Genomic DNA, 14,732 nt, shown 5'->3' with positions numbered 1-14,732 from the left:
CCCTGGGATTTAGGTACGCTACCCAACAAGTGCACACCTTAACTTGTACAATATATTTAGGGATTCCGGTTATAGGTTTTAACCGAAAAACACCTGAAAAACTCTACTGACTGATCATCTTGCACTACTTGTTAAAACCAATTAATCATATATAAGCCCCTTTCCCTATGCCTAAGGGAACAACACGGGTAGCTAAGCGTGCTGCTGTACCTGTCTGCTCACGGGAGGCATGAGCCTCCACCTGTGGGAGCCGCGGGTGAGCTTTCTCCTTGTGTGCAGCGCCTCCACCTATGAGGAATCCCAGCGTTGACGGGATAACCCCTCACAGGAACCAATACACAGTAATGAATAATACACCACACAATATATATAACTAAGGTTTACTGTATACACATAGTAACACATACAATAACAGCAATAACTGTACCCACAGTATACACTCAATAACCCAACATGTGGTGGTTTCCCCAAAGTACTGAGGGTGCTATGGCACCAATACCTCTGGTGTCCTGTCCCAGCAATTCCCACCCAAGTGTGAGGTAGCACTACGCCCTGTGGATGTCGGTGCACATTCGTTACCTTCCTGGGCAATCCAGTATCCAGGTGCTGCTTGACGTAGTGAGTTGGAGCGGGTCCCATGCAGCGGGGCCTCCAACACAAATCCCCTCTCTCCTAAGGGGTCCGGATCTTCCTTGCCATGTGAGCTTCAGCCAGAGGGTCTCACAAAATGTCTATGGAGCCTGTAACCTGGTCCCAGGCCGCAGGGCACCGCGTGGCCTTCCGGTCACCGGTGCAACAGTACTGGTAAGGGGAAGAGTCCCTATCTGGGGCCTTCCCTACAATACTAATTTGCATGTCTCGGGGCCTGTCTGGGGCTTAGGGGCTGAATTGTCGCCTAGTCCAGGGGCTACTGACTGTCACGGTAACTTATGACAAGATATAACATACACCAAATAACTGGGTTGAACTGAACGAGGCTTAGATATAATAAAGTATATTTATTCCTTAGATAGGTGAACACCAGAGGATAGTACAATTAACAGACAAGAAGGTAACACTTACTTAGGGGTTGGAATGAAGACGTAGTCAAATAGCAATTCTCCAGCAATCGGGTGTCAATCAAGATGTAACAAGAAGACCAAGACTGTAGGGTTGACAACAGTTTATATATCTTATCAACCCTATTCTTACTATTGAGTGCAGGCTATTGGAGAACAATTACCTGCACCTAATCTCTAACGTGGGAACATTGTTAACCCATGCCCCCCAGCTAGGTGGCACATGCGTACTGGGACCCTGGGGGTCTCATTTCTGTAGCCCCACACCCAAGTCAGGGGCGCCGGGCAGTCTACCAGTAGTGGTATCTGGCAGGATATTCTTTGTTTGTAGGTGTCAGTTATGGCACCTACAAACCACTCCAGCTTTACGCTTCTCCGCCCTCATGTAAACAGTTAGAGAGGCTGAGTCTTTGATCAGGGGCCTGGTTCTTAGACATTAGGTCGCCCCCCTGACCATTTGCATTCCTCAGTGTGCAGGAATCTTCACGGGCTTTTGTCCCCGCTTTGAAACACAGTATAGTTTTGAATATAGACATATTAAAATAACCGGTTCTGTTGGGTCTAGCGGGTTGAAATGACCCAGTTCTTCATGCCGGAACTGACTCACCATAGTGGCCAAGTTTCAGCCCGCTGCGACCTACAGAACCGGAGATATGCAAATACAAGTTAAACTGTTTATTTCTTTATTACAAATGTCTCCGCTGTAAAATAAATCTCAGTTTTTCACTTATTCCCCATTGAAAACAACGGGCTCCGCCGCCATAGACTTTCAATGGTGAAACTCCGCCATTGGCGCCTATGGGGTTCGCCGCCATAGACTTACAATGGGGCCCCGCCGCCGTTGAAGTCTATGGGACGTCTCCGCCATAGCCGGTCAATGGGAAGTCGCCGCCATTGATGTCTATGGGAAAACTCACGGTTCTTTACGGTGGTCCATACTCCGTCGGGTTGGTCGGAGAGGGTCGGGAATGGGCCTGCAGTCATGCCAGAACAGTGACTGTAGGTACCCCAAACCCCGGCCCTCTGGCTCCTCCAGAACCAGAGATATGGACTTATACTTTTCAGGGTTTTGGACTTAGCCTTTTTCTCGCGCTGCTCCGCTCGCCGCCATTGAAGCCTATGGCGCGACCCGCTTGGCCAGCGCGAACCTTTCTGGGGGTCCTGGATTCTTGGACCCGGTGGTGGTCAAGTGAGGGGAGGCCTAGGGGCTAAAATAATTTTATTCCTGGGTGCCCTAGAACCTAAGATTCCCATGCCACTTGTCGTTGACCTTGAACTAATCGTGATGAAAGCTCTTTTTTAGACAATGTTTCCGCTTTGCGGTTTGGACAACTGCCAACCTGTTCCTGGAGATCGCCGTCGAGGAATCTCCATTGAAGTCAATGGGCCCATTGACTTACAATGGGAAACCGCCGCTCCTCCTCTCGGACGCCACCTGCTGGTCTTCGAGGGAAACAGGTCCAAAACCGCTAGATCTGCCATTGAAGTGAATGGAGCTCCAATGGCGACCTATGGGACTCTGCAAAATGGTGCCTGAAAAGGCGGGAAAATTTAAAAAGGGGCTCTAATCACTTCCTAACTATTAACCCTTGTCCTCCCGGATGGATCCCAGTGTGTGTGTGGTGCAGACACTTATATGGTGACAATACACTAGAACAGGGGAACACACATTTTCATGTTGCAGCAAGGTAAAAACCACTTTCCTGGACCGCAGTCCAGTTAACCCCTTGCCTCCCTGGTGAGGTCAGGGGGTGGCCATATGGGGTGCAACCCCTTTAATACCGGGCCAATCCCCCTCTCCCTCTACACTGACACCCTGGACGCATCCGTCCTCTCTGCCGCTCCTGGAAGAATGACTAGCGGGATTTCCGCGTGCGGAGGATATCTTGTCCCTCCTCTCTACAGAGCCCTATTGGCTGCCACAGCCCCATGTGGAAGCCTCCGGAGGATTCTGGGACATGTAGTCCCGCGGCTGCATGTGTGGAGCTATTGCTCTTTGATAAAGTGCGATCCCTCGCACGAAACATGTCAGAGCGGTTGTTTTTTGCTGTTTAATGTGCCAATAAATTTATAGTTTGCTGATCTAGAGGAGTCCCGGTCTGTTTCACTGACGTAGGCAGCTGCACCGCCTCCTTCTCTCCATTTGGTGGAGCTATCCTAAAATGGTCGCCGCCTCCTGCATTGCGCATGCGCACCTCGCCGCACTGCGCATGCGTAACTCGCTGCAATGCGCATGCGCGACTCGCAAAATGGTCGCCCCCACCTCCCGGAGCTCCAGGAAACCACTGAATAGCTCCCCCGCACCGGAAGCAGGGTAGGGGGACTCGGCTACACATAATTTGCTAATGGGTTCTGCCTCTTGTAGCTGCCCGGCCACAGGTAGGAGAGAAAGGCAACACAAGGGGAGTATGGAAAAGAAAAAAAGTGCACTCATACCAAATTTAAATGTAATTTATTATTAAAACAGATTGTTTACTCAAATAAAAATTATATCACTGATGGTATACGCAAGAATTATTTGATCAATAAATAACTTTTTAAATTTGTGTAACGGTGTTTCCCCCACCCTCTAGGAGATTCTGCCATTACATGCTGTGTAGTGCTGACTACCTGTTAGCTCACAGGATACTGAGTGGTCCGCCGGTGGTAGTTGGGACCTCTGGAGTACATCATGGGCCTTTATCTCTTCTGGTACAGCGCCTCCATCTGATGCAGGCTCAAGGGATGTGGAGACAATCAATGCAGGAGAACGTACTTCCACTCCCCCACAAAGGCAGGAGTATATTTAAAAGCAGGAACACTTTATTGCAGGTCAGATCATACACTGCACAGTACACTTCATGGGCTTCACCCTCAGGATGTTTCCTGGACATCCACCCCAGACCAAGGGCACCCGAGGCAGTCTTTGCTCTTCCCCAGCTCCCTAGTAGAGCCAGGGGTATGGTATCACTCCTCACTCCCCCTAAGGGGAGGGGACAGTGGGTGTCAATGCCAGATACACCTGTGTGAGTACCTGTCTCTTTCAAGGGAGAAGAGACAACTGACTAAATTTAGGTGTGCATCCTCTTAAGTACAGAGGGGGCAGGTAAAAGGATCCAGGCCCAGGATTGGGCAGAACACAGGCATTGTCCCACCTCCTCCCCTGCTACTCAAGAGAATTGCTTACTGTGGGGAAAATCCCTGGATTCGGTCCTGATATTGCCTGCATTGTTACCAGGGCTTACATGTCAGGGAGGGCAGTTTGGTAGCCAAAACCAGGCATGGCTACAATTGTACATACTAAAAGATAATCAGATCCGTCATTAATTTCCAGGTTCCTGTAATTTACAGATTGTTTCTAACTTCAACCAATGGAAGCGTGTGACAGGCACCAGCTATTTCCTCTTCTCCTGCACCCTTGTACAGAACATACAAACTAGGTACAATTGGAAGGTATGTTATTCTACATTGAAGCAAAGCTCCATCATCTCCAGACCTACGCCAAACTAGGGGTACTTTACAGGAACAACTCCTCCCTAAGTCTCCTAGTCAGAAAATGTATCGCACAGCAGATGCTTATGCCAATTATTGACTATGGAGACATAGTATATGGCTCGGCACCTCAAACCCACCTTAGCAAACTTGACACCCTCTACAATTCAATTTCTCGTTTTGTTCTCCAATGCAACTATAATACACATCACTGCGAAATGCTCAAAGAACTAGATTGGTCATCACTAGAGTCGAGGCGCAAAGTTCACCTTTCCTGTCTTGCCTTTAAATTCTTCATGGGCAAGCTACCCAGCTATCTGAACAAGCTCCTCACCCCTACCACATACAGCACCTATCACCTGAGATCAGACTCCAAAAGACTGTTCATAGTCCCAAGGCTCAACAAAGTATCCGGACGTTCCTCCTTCGCCTATCGTGCACCCCAAAACTGGAACAACCTACCAGAGACTCTCACATCCACCACCAGTTTAAGTTCTTTCAAATCTAAGGCTGTCTCACATTTTAACCTGGTCTGTAACTGTTTCATACGTCCATAATATATATTTTCTTTAACTGTGCATGCAATGTCTTGTATATAATGTATACCCTGCTCACTTATGTAACTGTCTTTGTAACCATATATTTGTTTTACTCTGTGCCCAGGACATACTTGAAAACGAGAGGTAACTCTCAATGTATTACTTCCTGGTAAAATATTTTATAAATAAATAAATACTTTCAACCTTCAAGTGTCGAAATGTCGATTTGGGGATTCGGAAAAAAAAGTAGGCATTTTTAGGCCGCGCTTATAGTGACAGCGACGGTAACGCGACCGATTACGTCACCCGTCGCCATTGCGATAGTTATATTTCAAACTTTGGCGACGTCGCTGGCTACAAGGCCAGCAATGTCATAAAGGGGGAAGGCAGAGGGACAGAGAAGCTCCTGATTGGCTGCAAGTCGTCGAAAAAAATCAAATTACAGTGACTACCAGATTTTTGGTAGCACTGTCGCTCCGTTGCGCCGTCGCGACAGTACATTGGTTTCGACGCGACGGTCGCGTCGCCGGCACTATAAGCGCAGCCTTACCCATTGGGTGCCCCCAGAACGTACCCACCACGTCATGGGATCTGGCACTCAAGCATCCCCATGCCGTTCCCATGGGAGATCGGTACCGGTGCTCCCGTAGGGAGGACGCAATCTGACACGCAGGGGAGAAATTGTCGGACTTCACTAGAGACAACTGAAATATTTGCCAACCAAAACTTGGCCGCGGCGTTACGCCGGGAGTAAGGGCAGTTCTTTTGCTGCCAGCATCCAAGATGGCCTCCGCTGCATTTGCTAATACGGTACAATAAAAAGCCTGCGCTGGCCTCTGTCAATTTGTCAGCCAATCAGCGCCTTTGCCGGCTCGAGGAAGGCGAGGCCCAGGTAGCGCGTACAATGAGGGGGGACTCGTTGTCCCCTGATTGGCTGGCTGTTTGGCAGGTCTCTTCCGGGTTAGGAGGAGGAAGCAGTGACCGTCTCTGTTCTCCTCTGGAGGGGTAATTGTTGCACGGAGTCGCTGCTACGGGGCAATTGGATGACCCTCCTCCCCCGAGGCTGTGGTAGTTTTAAACTTGCACCAGCTGAGGGGGCCGCTACCGATACTTGCTCTAGCATAGGGGGTATTCTCGGAGCATTGCCACAGCTGAGGGGGTATTCTCGGAGCATTGCCCCAGCTGAGTGGGTATTTTTGGAGCATTGCCCCAGCTGAGGGGGTATTTTTGGAGCATTGCCCCAGCTGAGGGAGTATTTTTGGAGCATTTCCCCAGCTGGGTGGGTATTTTTAGAGCATTGCCCCAGCTGAGGGGTATTTGGGGAACATTGTCTCAGTTGAGTGGATAGTTAGTAAGGCTTTGCCCCAGCTGCAGGGGGGCAATTAGAACGCGTTGCCACAGATTCAGGGTGCAGTTAGGAATCCTTGCCCCATGTGAATGGGATATTAAATGGACTTTGTGTGGGTAGGAAGCTGCTTATCTTTTTTGGAAAGAGAGGTAAACAAAACAGAAACATTGGCCCAGTGTTTTGGGAGGCAGGGTGATTGACGCCAGGACTGGGGTTCTGTAGGATTGACCCTGGGTAGAAGATAAGGATTGACCAATACTTGGGGTCAGGAAAAAGTAACTCTTCAACTGTCAGGGTGTAGTGTCGAAATCCCAACCTGTATACCTGCAGGGTTATGGGCTCGGAGAGCAGCTCCCTGCGGGGCTTCACTCTGCAGGACCCACCTTGGACCTTGCCTTCTGGGCTTACCATCCACCCGGCCCTCCTACCTGAAGGACGTCCCGCCTCTGTCTTCGTCTATCAACCTGAGAACCAGGACAAGGTGGACAAGGCCGCCAAGGTAGGATCAGGACCATGGTTTGGCTGGGGGAGATACAGTGTTGTAGAGGGGGACCCTAAGACTTTAGTTTAGGATGTGATCCTAGAATCCCTGACTTCATACTGCTCTTTCCTTCATTCTGGCTTATGAATCTTTGCCAGAATAACAGTTGTCCAGACACCCCCTCATAGGTCGGAAGTGAACAGGGACTTGACAAAAAGTACATAAGTATACATTGTTTTGTTTATTACGTGATTTTATTTTGTATTATGTTTAGAATGATCAATTCTATGGTAAATAAATGCTTTTTTTTTTACCATCTTTATCCAATGTCTTTTAGAGCTAAGACTGTCAGTACTTCTAGTACAGGTAAAGTGTTTTTTGTTTTGTTCTTTGCAAAGCAATGAGCTGTCATTAGTCAAACGGATAAACAGAAGTAACTGATATGCTCGAAAATGTAGCTGACCCGGAGAAATGCAAAAATATATGTATGTTGTGTAATATGAATGGGTAACCCTTTAAAGTGCTGTAAGTATGATGGTACCAGAGTGCCATAGGCGCACCATCATTTTTGCTGACGTGATCACTTTAGCAGCGGTCACATGACTTCAACTGGTCCCCGGCTGATGAAAACGAAGGGCGCTCCTCCAGCCCGATGGACCCTCCAAAACGAGCATTTGTGCCTTGACGTGCCTAGTAAATTTTAAGGACAATATAAAGATTGTGGGGGTGAACATTTCTGAAGAAACCAATAACTCTAAGAAGTTGTTTAAAATGTGTATGGTGAACTTCTAATCCTGGGAACAATATGGATTTATTTTTTTTAAATTTGGTTTGAAAAATTTGCTGTAGCAACCACGATGCAGAATTTCATGTAGGAAAACTTTTACCTGCGCTAAATGTCCCCCAAAAAAACCTTTTGTGCTGCAGGAATACAACATTTCCTTTCTAATATTGATGATGTTGCGACTCAAGTTGTCTATCAGCAGTGAGGCGAGAGGTGTGTGTTTTTTTTAACACACTTTTCTAGTCCTGATTCTTCCTACATAATGCTCCGATTTATTCACATTTTTTGCTGCCTGAAGTCCTGCTAGGATCACAACCATGGGATCGCTTTGGCTCGAACACAGTCACTGCAACCTCCCCTGCGCCCCAGTGATATTAAAGGAGGTAGAGGTGGCCCCACTTCCGTTCAGACTGTGTTCAACACTGATCTACCCCTAGAAAGCAACCATTTAAAGCATGGCGTACTTGTACGGCACAAGGGCCCCTGGTGTACCAGTCCCATACAGGTTATGTCATAAGGCCAGCGTAATGGTTGAATTCTTCTAAACTATTTATAAAATACAGATTTTTTTTTTGTTTCGAGATTTAAAAAATATTTGTCATTTGGGTTTCTGTGGAATTAGAATGATTGTCCTGTTGTTCTCAAATAGGGAAATGTGCCTGCCTCTGTGGGCCAAATAATACTACCATGGCCTTTTCTATTCCTGTGGATTGTTCATGGCGTAGAACATTTCAAAAGGGTACTATATCCCACATAAAAATATCTGCTACATTTATCCACTCTGCATTGCTGTGGGACTCAATGGAAGATCACACACATATTACAGGATTTTTCATTTGTTATTGAATAGTTCTTCTTTGGTGGAATATCATTATATTAATGAGTGGAGCTCTAATGTAACGTCTGCCGGGAAGGTGTGTTGCACACCTAGGGGTTAAACATATCTGGAAGTGAGTCTTTTGCATCTGGCAGACATTGGTTGTAGTAAATGCAGCTTCATTGTATAATCGCTTAACATATTGGTATAAGAAGCTGAATGATGCTGGCATCCATTTTATAACCAAAATAAAGCATTGGTTTTGGACTAATGCAGCCATATGACGGGCAGTTCCTGCTACAGCATATGTAGGGTTGCCAGGGGGGGAGGGGAGAGACGACGAAGACGACATGTATGTGTATGCTGGTATTACCTCTCTGGACTTAGTAACCAATTGTGGGATTTCCCCTGAGAAGGGATTGAGCAGGGCTGCTGCTGCTAGGGGGCTGGACAGTTTCCTCCATCCTGATTGGCTGCAGTACACAGCAGCCAATCAGGATGGAGGTGGCAGGAGCCTTTGGGTGGGGCCAAAGAGCAGAGGAAAAGCATGGAGCAGAGAGAGGTGAGGCTGTGTCCTACCTGTATTTGTTTTGTGTGTGTGTATGTATATATTTACTTGTACTGTTTTGTGTGTGTTTGTCTTCTCTGACTGTCCTGTGGGGGTGATGACAGGGGGGGGGGGGGGGAGTGAGAGAGGAGGGAATGGGGGGTGAGAAGATCAGGGGTGCAACAATCTTGGAATTTGTGGGAGGAGCAGTAAGATCAGTATTGCTCACCATGTACAGTATGACTGCAGGTCAGTTATTTATAAATGATCTGACCATTACGTCATTTGTTCACTCCAAGCATGCACCAATTTGCATCAATTTCATATTCTATTTCCTAAAAAAACCTCAGAAGGGTGCTTCCTCCCAAGACCCCTCCCCAGATTTTTTTTTTATGAAACAGAATATAAATTGGTGAATACTTGGAGTGAAATTTGGACAAAATTACGTAAGTCAGGTTATTTATAAATAACATTCTTCCCCACCAACAATTCTCACGCGTCACACCTTTCACCATTTTTGTGCAGTATTTTTGGACACACACACACACACACACACACACACACACACACACTTTTTTCCATTAGTTTTTATACATGCCGAGCAGAGACTTGCGATGGGTTTGATTGTTGTCTTGATGCCAACTCTGTTTGCACAGACAATTCCCTTTACTCCCCCGCCTCCTTACCTTGATTGGCTCAGGGTGGGGTAAGGGTAGAAGAGGCTCTTGATTGACACATCCTTCCCAATTCAGGGGCCCCAAAGGAAAAAAACATGTTTAATTTAAAAAGTAATAGTATCTCTATATGGCTTCCTCCTTTTTTAGTTTTTAAGAAAAATAATCCTTTCCCGTATGTTGTGTTTTTTAAGTTTAGCACGGGCACCCATGGAGGATATTTAAAATCTGGGGGCACCCCAGCTCATCAGACTGCCGCAAACCTTCTCGCTTACATGTACCACACTCGCCCTCCTCGTACTCACACAAACACACCACACTCGCCCCCCTACTTACTCGCATGTCATACTCGCCCTTATTCTCATCACTCCACATTCATACATCACTTGTGACAGAGCACACACCCTTTTTCTCAAACCGCCCCCAATTCTTACATAACGCACTCATCACCTTTCTGTATAACGCACGCCACATTCACGGCGGGGAGGCTGCAATCCACCTAACGCGCCTCTCCTCTGTGCCGGTCTGAGAGGGGAGCGATTAGAGGCGAGTCACAACCTTTTAGTCTACAAACATGGTGGGACCCAGCAGCTAAGCATTGAGCAGAGTTTCCCCTGGGTGCTTCTTGGCAAGGGGTCGGGGCACCCCAGGGTACCATCACTCTGTTTTAGAAACGCGGCCCTATTATATTGTAGCTTGGACAAATATGTGATTATTATAGTGGGAACAACATTAATATCTGTGACTGTGTCCTGCATGTAATGTAGAATTGCCTTGATACAAAGTCTAATATTTATATTTTAGTTAATTTTCCCAAACGTATTTGTTGATATTTGACCCTAATGGGGAAAAGATGCAGCCTCCCCTGGATCCATAATGAAATGCGAATTTAAACAAAACACAGGAAATCTTTAGCACTCTATTTTTCTTCCTCCCCCCCCCCCCCCCCCATGTCCACTTAAGTACAACGTGTGTTGAATAATGGTGTATTAATACAGTTACCTTGGTAACACTTATACACTCACTAGGGTGCACAAGCTGATATCCCTGTAGTACTACAGCAAACATCAAGGCAAATCATTGGTGGTGAATCTCATTTTAACCTATTTTGTGCCTAGAGGCAGTGAAGGGGTTTTGGATAAGACCACAGAAGTGCTTTAATCGAAACCTTTTTTTTTTTTTTTTTTTTTTTTTTTTTTTTTTTTTTTCTAATACAATAATACAATACAGATTATACGTGTAATTGCAGTACTTCAGGTATCAGTAGTACACCTTTTTAGCATTGTTTGAATTAAAGCTATCTTCTTCTGGTTTTAGCCCGTGCATTACTGTACCTGTCTGGCGGGCAGCATAGGGTTCAGCCCCTTTTTCTAGACACATCTGTCAGTATAAATAGATTCAGCTTGTCACACATTTCCCTTAGTAAAGTTACTTCCAGTCTTCTCGCAAAACATACTGCTCTCTTGTACATGTGCCTAATAGGACAATTGTTTGGTTTTCTGTTTTGTAACCAGCATAGCATTGAGGTGCAGCAATGTGTTACCGGTTGCTGTAGTATCGTAGTGAATAAGCATTGCAGGCACAGTACATATGGCATCGGCTGAGGACTCGGACACATGGGTAGGATGTGCACATGTTGAGACTCATGCGTGTTGAGGATGCCCAGTAAGCGGTAACATAGCCCGATTGTCTATTTGTGTCACACTAGTTTCCCAAGCTTGTGCTGAACACTTAGGGCACGAAGTCGTGTGCAGGGCAAACGAAAGGCCGTACCTCCAATGAGGAGGGACATGGAGAGCGACCGCGCTATTCCCGGGCACACACAAATTGATTTTGTCGCACGATGGCCGGGTCACGTGAGCGGTTTAGCCAATGAGGGCAAACTGCTCACGTGACGTCAGGGGGACACGTCACCCCATGGGCCATGGATCGCCTCTGGGGAAGGCGCGACACCATGCGCTCTGTAGCGCGCCTACTATATCCACGTCCTTGCACTACATAATATTCAGTGTGTGTATAAACGTGTACTCCAAAGTGCAAAAGTCATTAGTAGTTGCTAACGGGCATGAAGTGTTAGGCTGCGCTTATAGTGCTGGCGACAACTACGCGACGTCGCATCAAAAATGCATTGCCGCCGTCGCGTGCGCTTATTGTAAACGTGTCGCAACGGCTTGGTCGCAATCGCTGGAAGAGATCTCAATTTGATTTTTCCAGCGACCGCAGCCTGACGTCGCCGGCACTATAAGCGTAGCCTCACTTTTGAGCTGCTTTAATATAGTACAGAAAGTGCCGTAAATGTATACTTTGCTACAAAAAACAAACGTGCATCTAAGCGAGGTTTACGGAAATACAGAGCCAAGTACCCATTCTGTGGCAGCTATTTGATGTGATATGTAACTGACAGAGCCAGGATTTAACCTTAAAATGCCATCATTAAGGTAGGAGTATCTGCTGTTTTCTCACTTTTCTGTATTTGTAATGTCTTAATGTGTTAAAAACATTTGATTTTTTTTCCCCACCTGATGAACCTTTCTTACCTGATATTTTCTTTAAATGCTGTTTTCTTCTCCTTTTTGATTATTGACGCTTCTCTCAGTAAAGAGATTTTACTTTTTTTATTTTTTAAACTCTTTGTACAGGAACCCGACGTTACCAGATTTGTTAAATTGATAGCAATATAGCGATACACTTAAATATTACCTCGCTTTCATTTTGTATTATCACAAAAACTACTATCGCAGGGTTGGCCAATTACAGTGCTCAAGGGCCACCAACAGGTCAGGTTTTCAGGATATCCCTGCTTCAGCATGTGGCTCGGTTGTTGGCTGAGCCACTAATTGAGCCACCTGTGCTGAAGAAGGGATATCCTGAAAACCTTATCGCGAGTTGGCCACCCCTGTACCATCATATCCGTGCATTGCCCACCCCTGTGACTCTTGATTGAAATGTTTTTATTTTAACGGGGGGTTAATAAAACGGGGGGTCTTATTTTAGTCTGTGCCAAGTTGCACAAATGTTACATTCAGTGGTCGCCTGACTGTCGTACTACAGTAGCCGTTGCAGACACATGATACACTCTTTAGTGCTGTGGTCCTGTAAGCGGCTCATCTAAAAGCAAGAAACCGGTAATTATGAAGACGCAATGAAAACATGAAATAGAAAGCACTTCCCAGAACGTCTGAGCTCTCTTTCTGTTTGTCTCTGTGATGTAACTAGAAGTAGCGGTTTGCGTTGATCGCCATTTTTTTTTTTGTATTTTATTTTTTACTTTCGTACTTTTTAAGATCTCTTGTCCTTTCCAACGCTATTTTTATATTTCAAATCTGATGCTTTAGGCCTCGGCCATGTTACTTGCTTGCTGGCGGAGGCGCGCTGAGGCGCGCTCCCGCTCAGCACTGAGCCCCTACAGCCGCAATTAGAGCGGCTTTAATAGGGGCTCGCCTATGCTTCTGCAGCGCGCGTAAGCGTAGGTCTTGGGTAAATTCAAGCGCTTGCCGGAGCGCAGGGCCGGTCACGTGAGCGGTTCGCCCAATGAGGGCGAACCAGCTCTGTGACGTCACTAACCCGCCCCCTGACGGCGCGCAGGGAAAGCACCCGCAAGGCCAGGGAAAGCACCCGCTTTCCCTGAGCCTCAGCACGCCAGCGGGAAGCTTGGCCGAGGCCTTACTCGGGCGATATAAGAGTTTGAAATATTACTTGTTGGGGAGGTTACAATGAAGAGCCCCAGAGGCATTGGCAGTGTAAAGGCTACCATGGTAAGAGCAGGACACGGGGACAAGTTCTAACCATATTGAGTTACACTCCCGCAGGCTTCTGGGGTGTGGGGAGGTGGCTGCTTTTACGTGATTTCATTGAATACCAACCCGTTTCTGCAAATGTTTCTGGTTATTGTTCAGGGCGGTTGTCTCGCTCGGTGCCGAGCCTGTTGTTTTAAATTCCTTCTCTCCTTTCCACGCTCAGCACTTGAAAACCCTGCGTCACCCGTGTCTGCTGCGCTTCCTCTCTTGCACGGTGGAAGATGACGGCATCTACCTGGTCACCGAGCGGGTGCGGCCCTTGGAGATGGTTCTGCAGAAGCTGTCGTCTGAGGAGATCTGCGCTGGCATCTACGATACCCTGCAGGCGCTGGTCTTTCTACATGACCGGGTACGGGACCACCTTCTTCAGGGTCTACATGCTCTGATGCACTTGCTGTAGAGTATAAGCTAGTCAGGGCAGGCTCTCCTTTCACCAAATGTTTACTTTCATATATTTCATCCCTATATGGTGTTCTATAGTGTCTGTTTCTGTAAAGCACCGTGTACATTGTTAGATGTGTAAAAAATATATATATCAATAGACGCTGAAATAAGATAAGTTTCTCTAGTGCACTTTATGTTGCATTTAAATCCCTTACCATTGTAGTCAGCATTTTGTTTTATGCTCCCTGTTTATGCTGACCTAAAAAATGCAAATAATGGACCAAAAATGCTGCTCCAATGTAGTTGATCATTTTTATTGGGGGGAAGAAATGGGAGTCCCTGGGAGTTTTTACTGTACATCTGTGTTTATTGGCTCTAATCTAAGGCCCGGGCCATGGTGCCTTCGCCCGCACGGAGGCTGGTCAGTGAGCGGGTGCTTATCTGGCCATGGTCCCTTCGCCCGCACGGAGGCTGGTCAGTGAGCGGGTGCTTATCTGGCCATGGTGGATGTGGCGTGCCGAGGGGTGTCACAGAGCTGGTTCGCCCTCATTGGGCGAACCGCTCACGTGACCGGCCTGTCGCGCCAAGAAATCAGTTTGAACTGATTTCTTGCGCAACGCTTCGCCCGCACGCTTCGCCTGCTTCCGCCCGCACGCCGCATGGACGCGAACACTGCCTTAAGGCATTCTGTTCGCTCGTCCGCACGGTCTGCTGTACCATGGCCCCAGCCTTAAGTGAAGGGCATTTATTGTTAAAGTAGCACTGAGGGGTTCTCACCAAATTGACTTGATTGACCCTATTTTAAATAGAGAGAAGCGCATACTATGAAGAT

At 47.0% G+C, this 14,732-nt stretch overlaps 1 protein-coding gene across 1 annotated transcript in view; it reads left to right on the top strand.

Annotated features, from left to right (window-relative positions):
- The first annotated feature begins 6,010 nt into the window (after positions 1 to 6,010).
- Positions 6,011 to 14,732, top strand: part of SCYL3 (SCY1 like pseudokinase 3) — a 36,652-nt gene continuing 27,930 nt past the window's right edge. Inside the window, exons 1-2 of the mRNA XM_075616831.1 lie at positions 6,011 to 6,915; positions 13,680 to 13,865. Coding sequence (XP_075472946.1) covers positions 6,751 to 6,915; positions 13,680 to 13,865 — 351 coding nt within the window. The 5' untranslated portion in view covers positions 6,011 to 6,750. The remainder of the gene's footprint in view (positions 6,916 to 13,679; positions 13,866 to 14,732) is intronic.

The sequence above is a fragment of the Ascaphus truei genome, chromosome 10 (genome assembly GCF_040206685.1).
Source record: "Ascaphus truei isolate aAscTru1 chromosome 10, aAscTru1.hap1, whole genome shotgun sequence".
NCBI classification, from domain to species: domain Eukaryota; kingdom Metazoa; phylum Chordata; class Amphibia; order Anura; family Ascaphidae; genus Ascaphus; species Ascaphus truei.
Note: the sequence above shows the minus strand (reverse complement) of the source record. Positions and strands in the feature narration are given on the sequence as shown.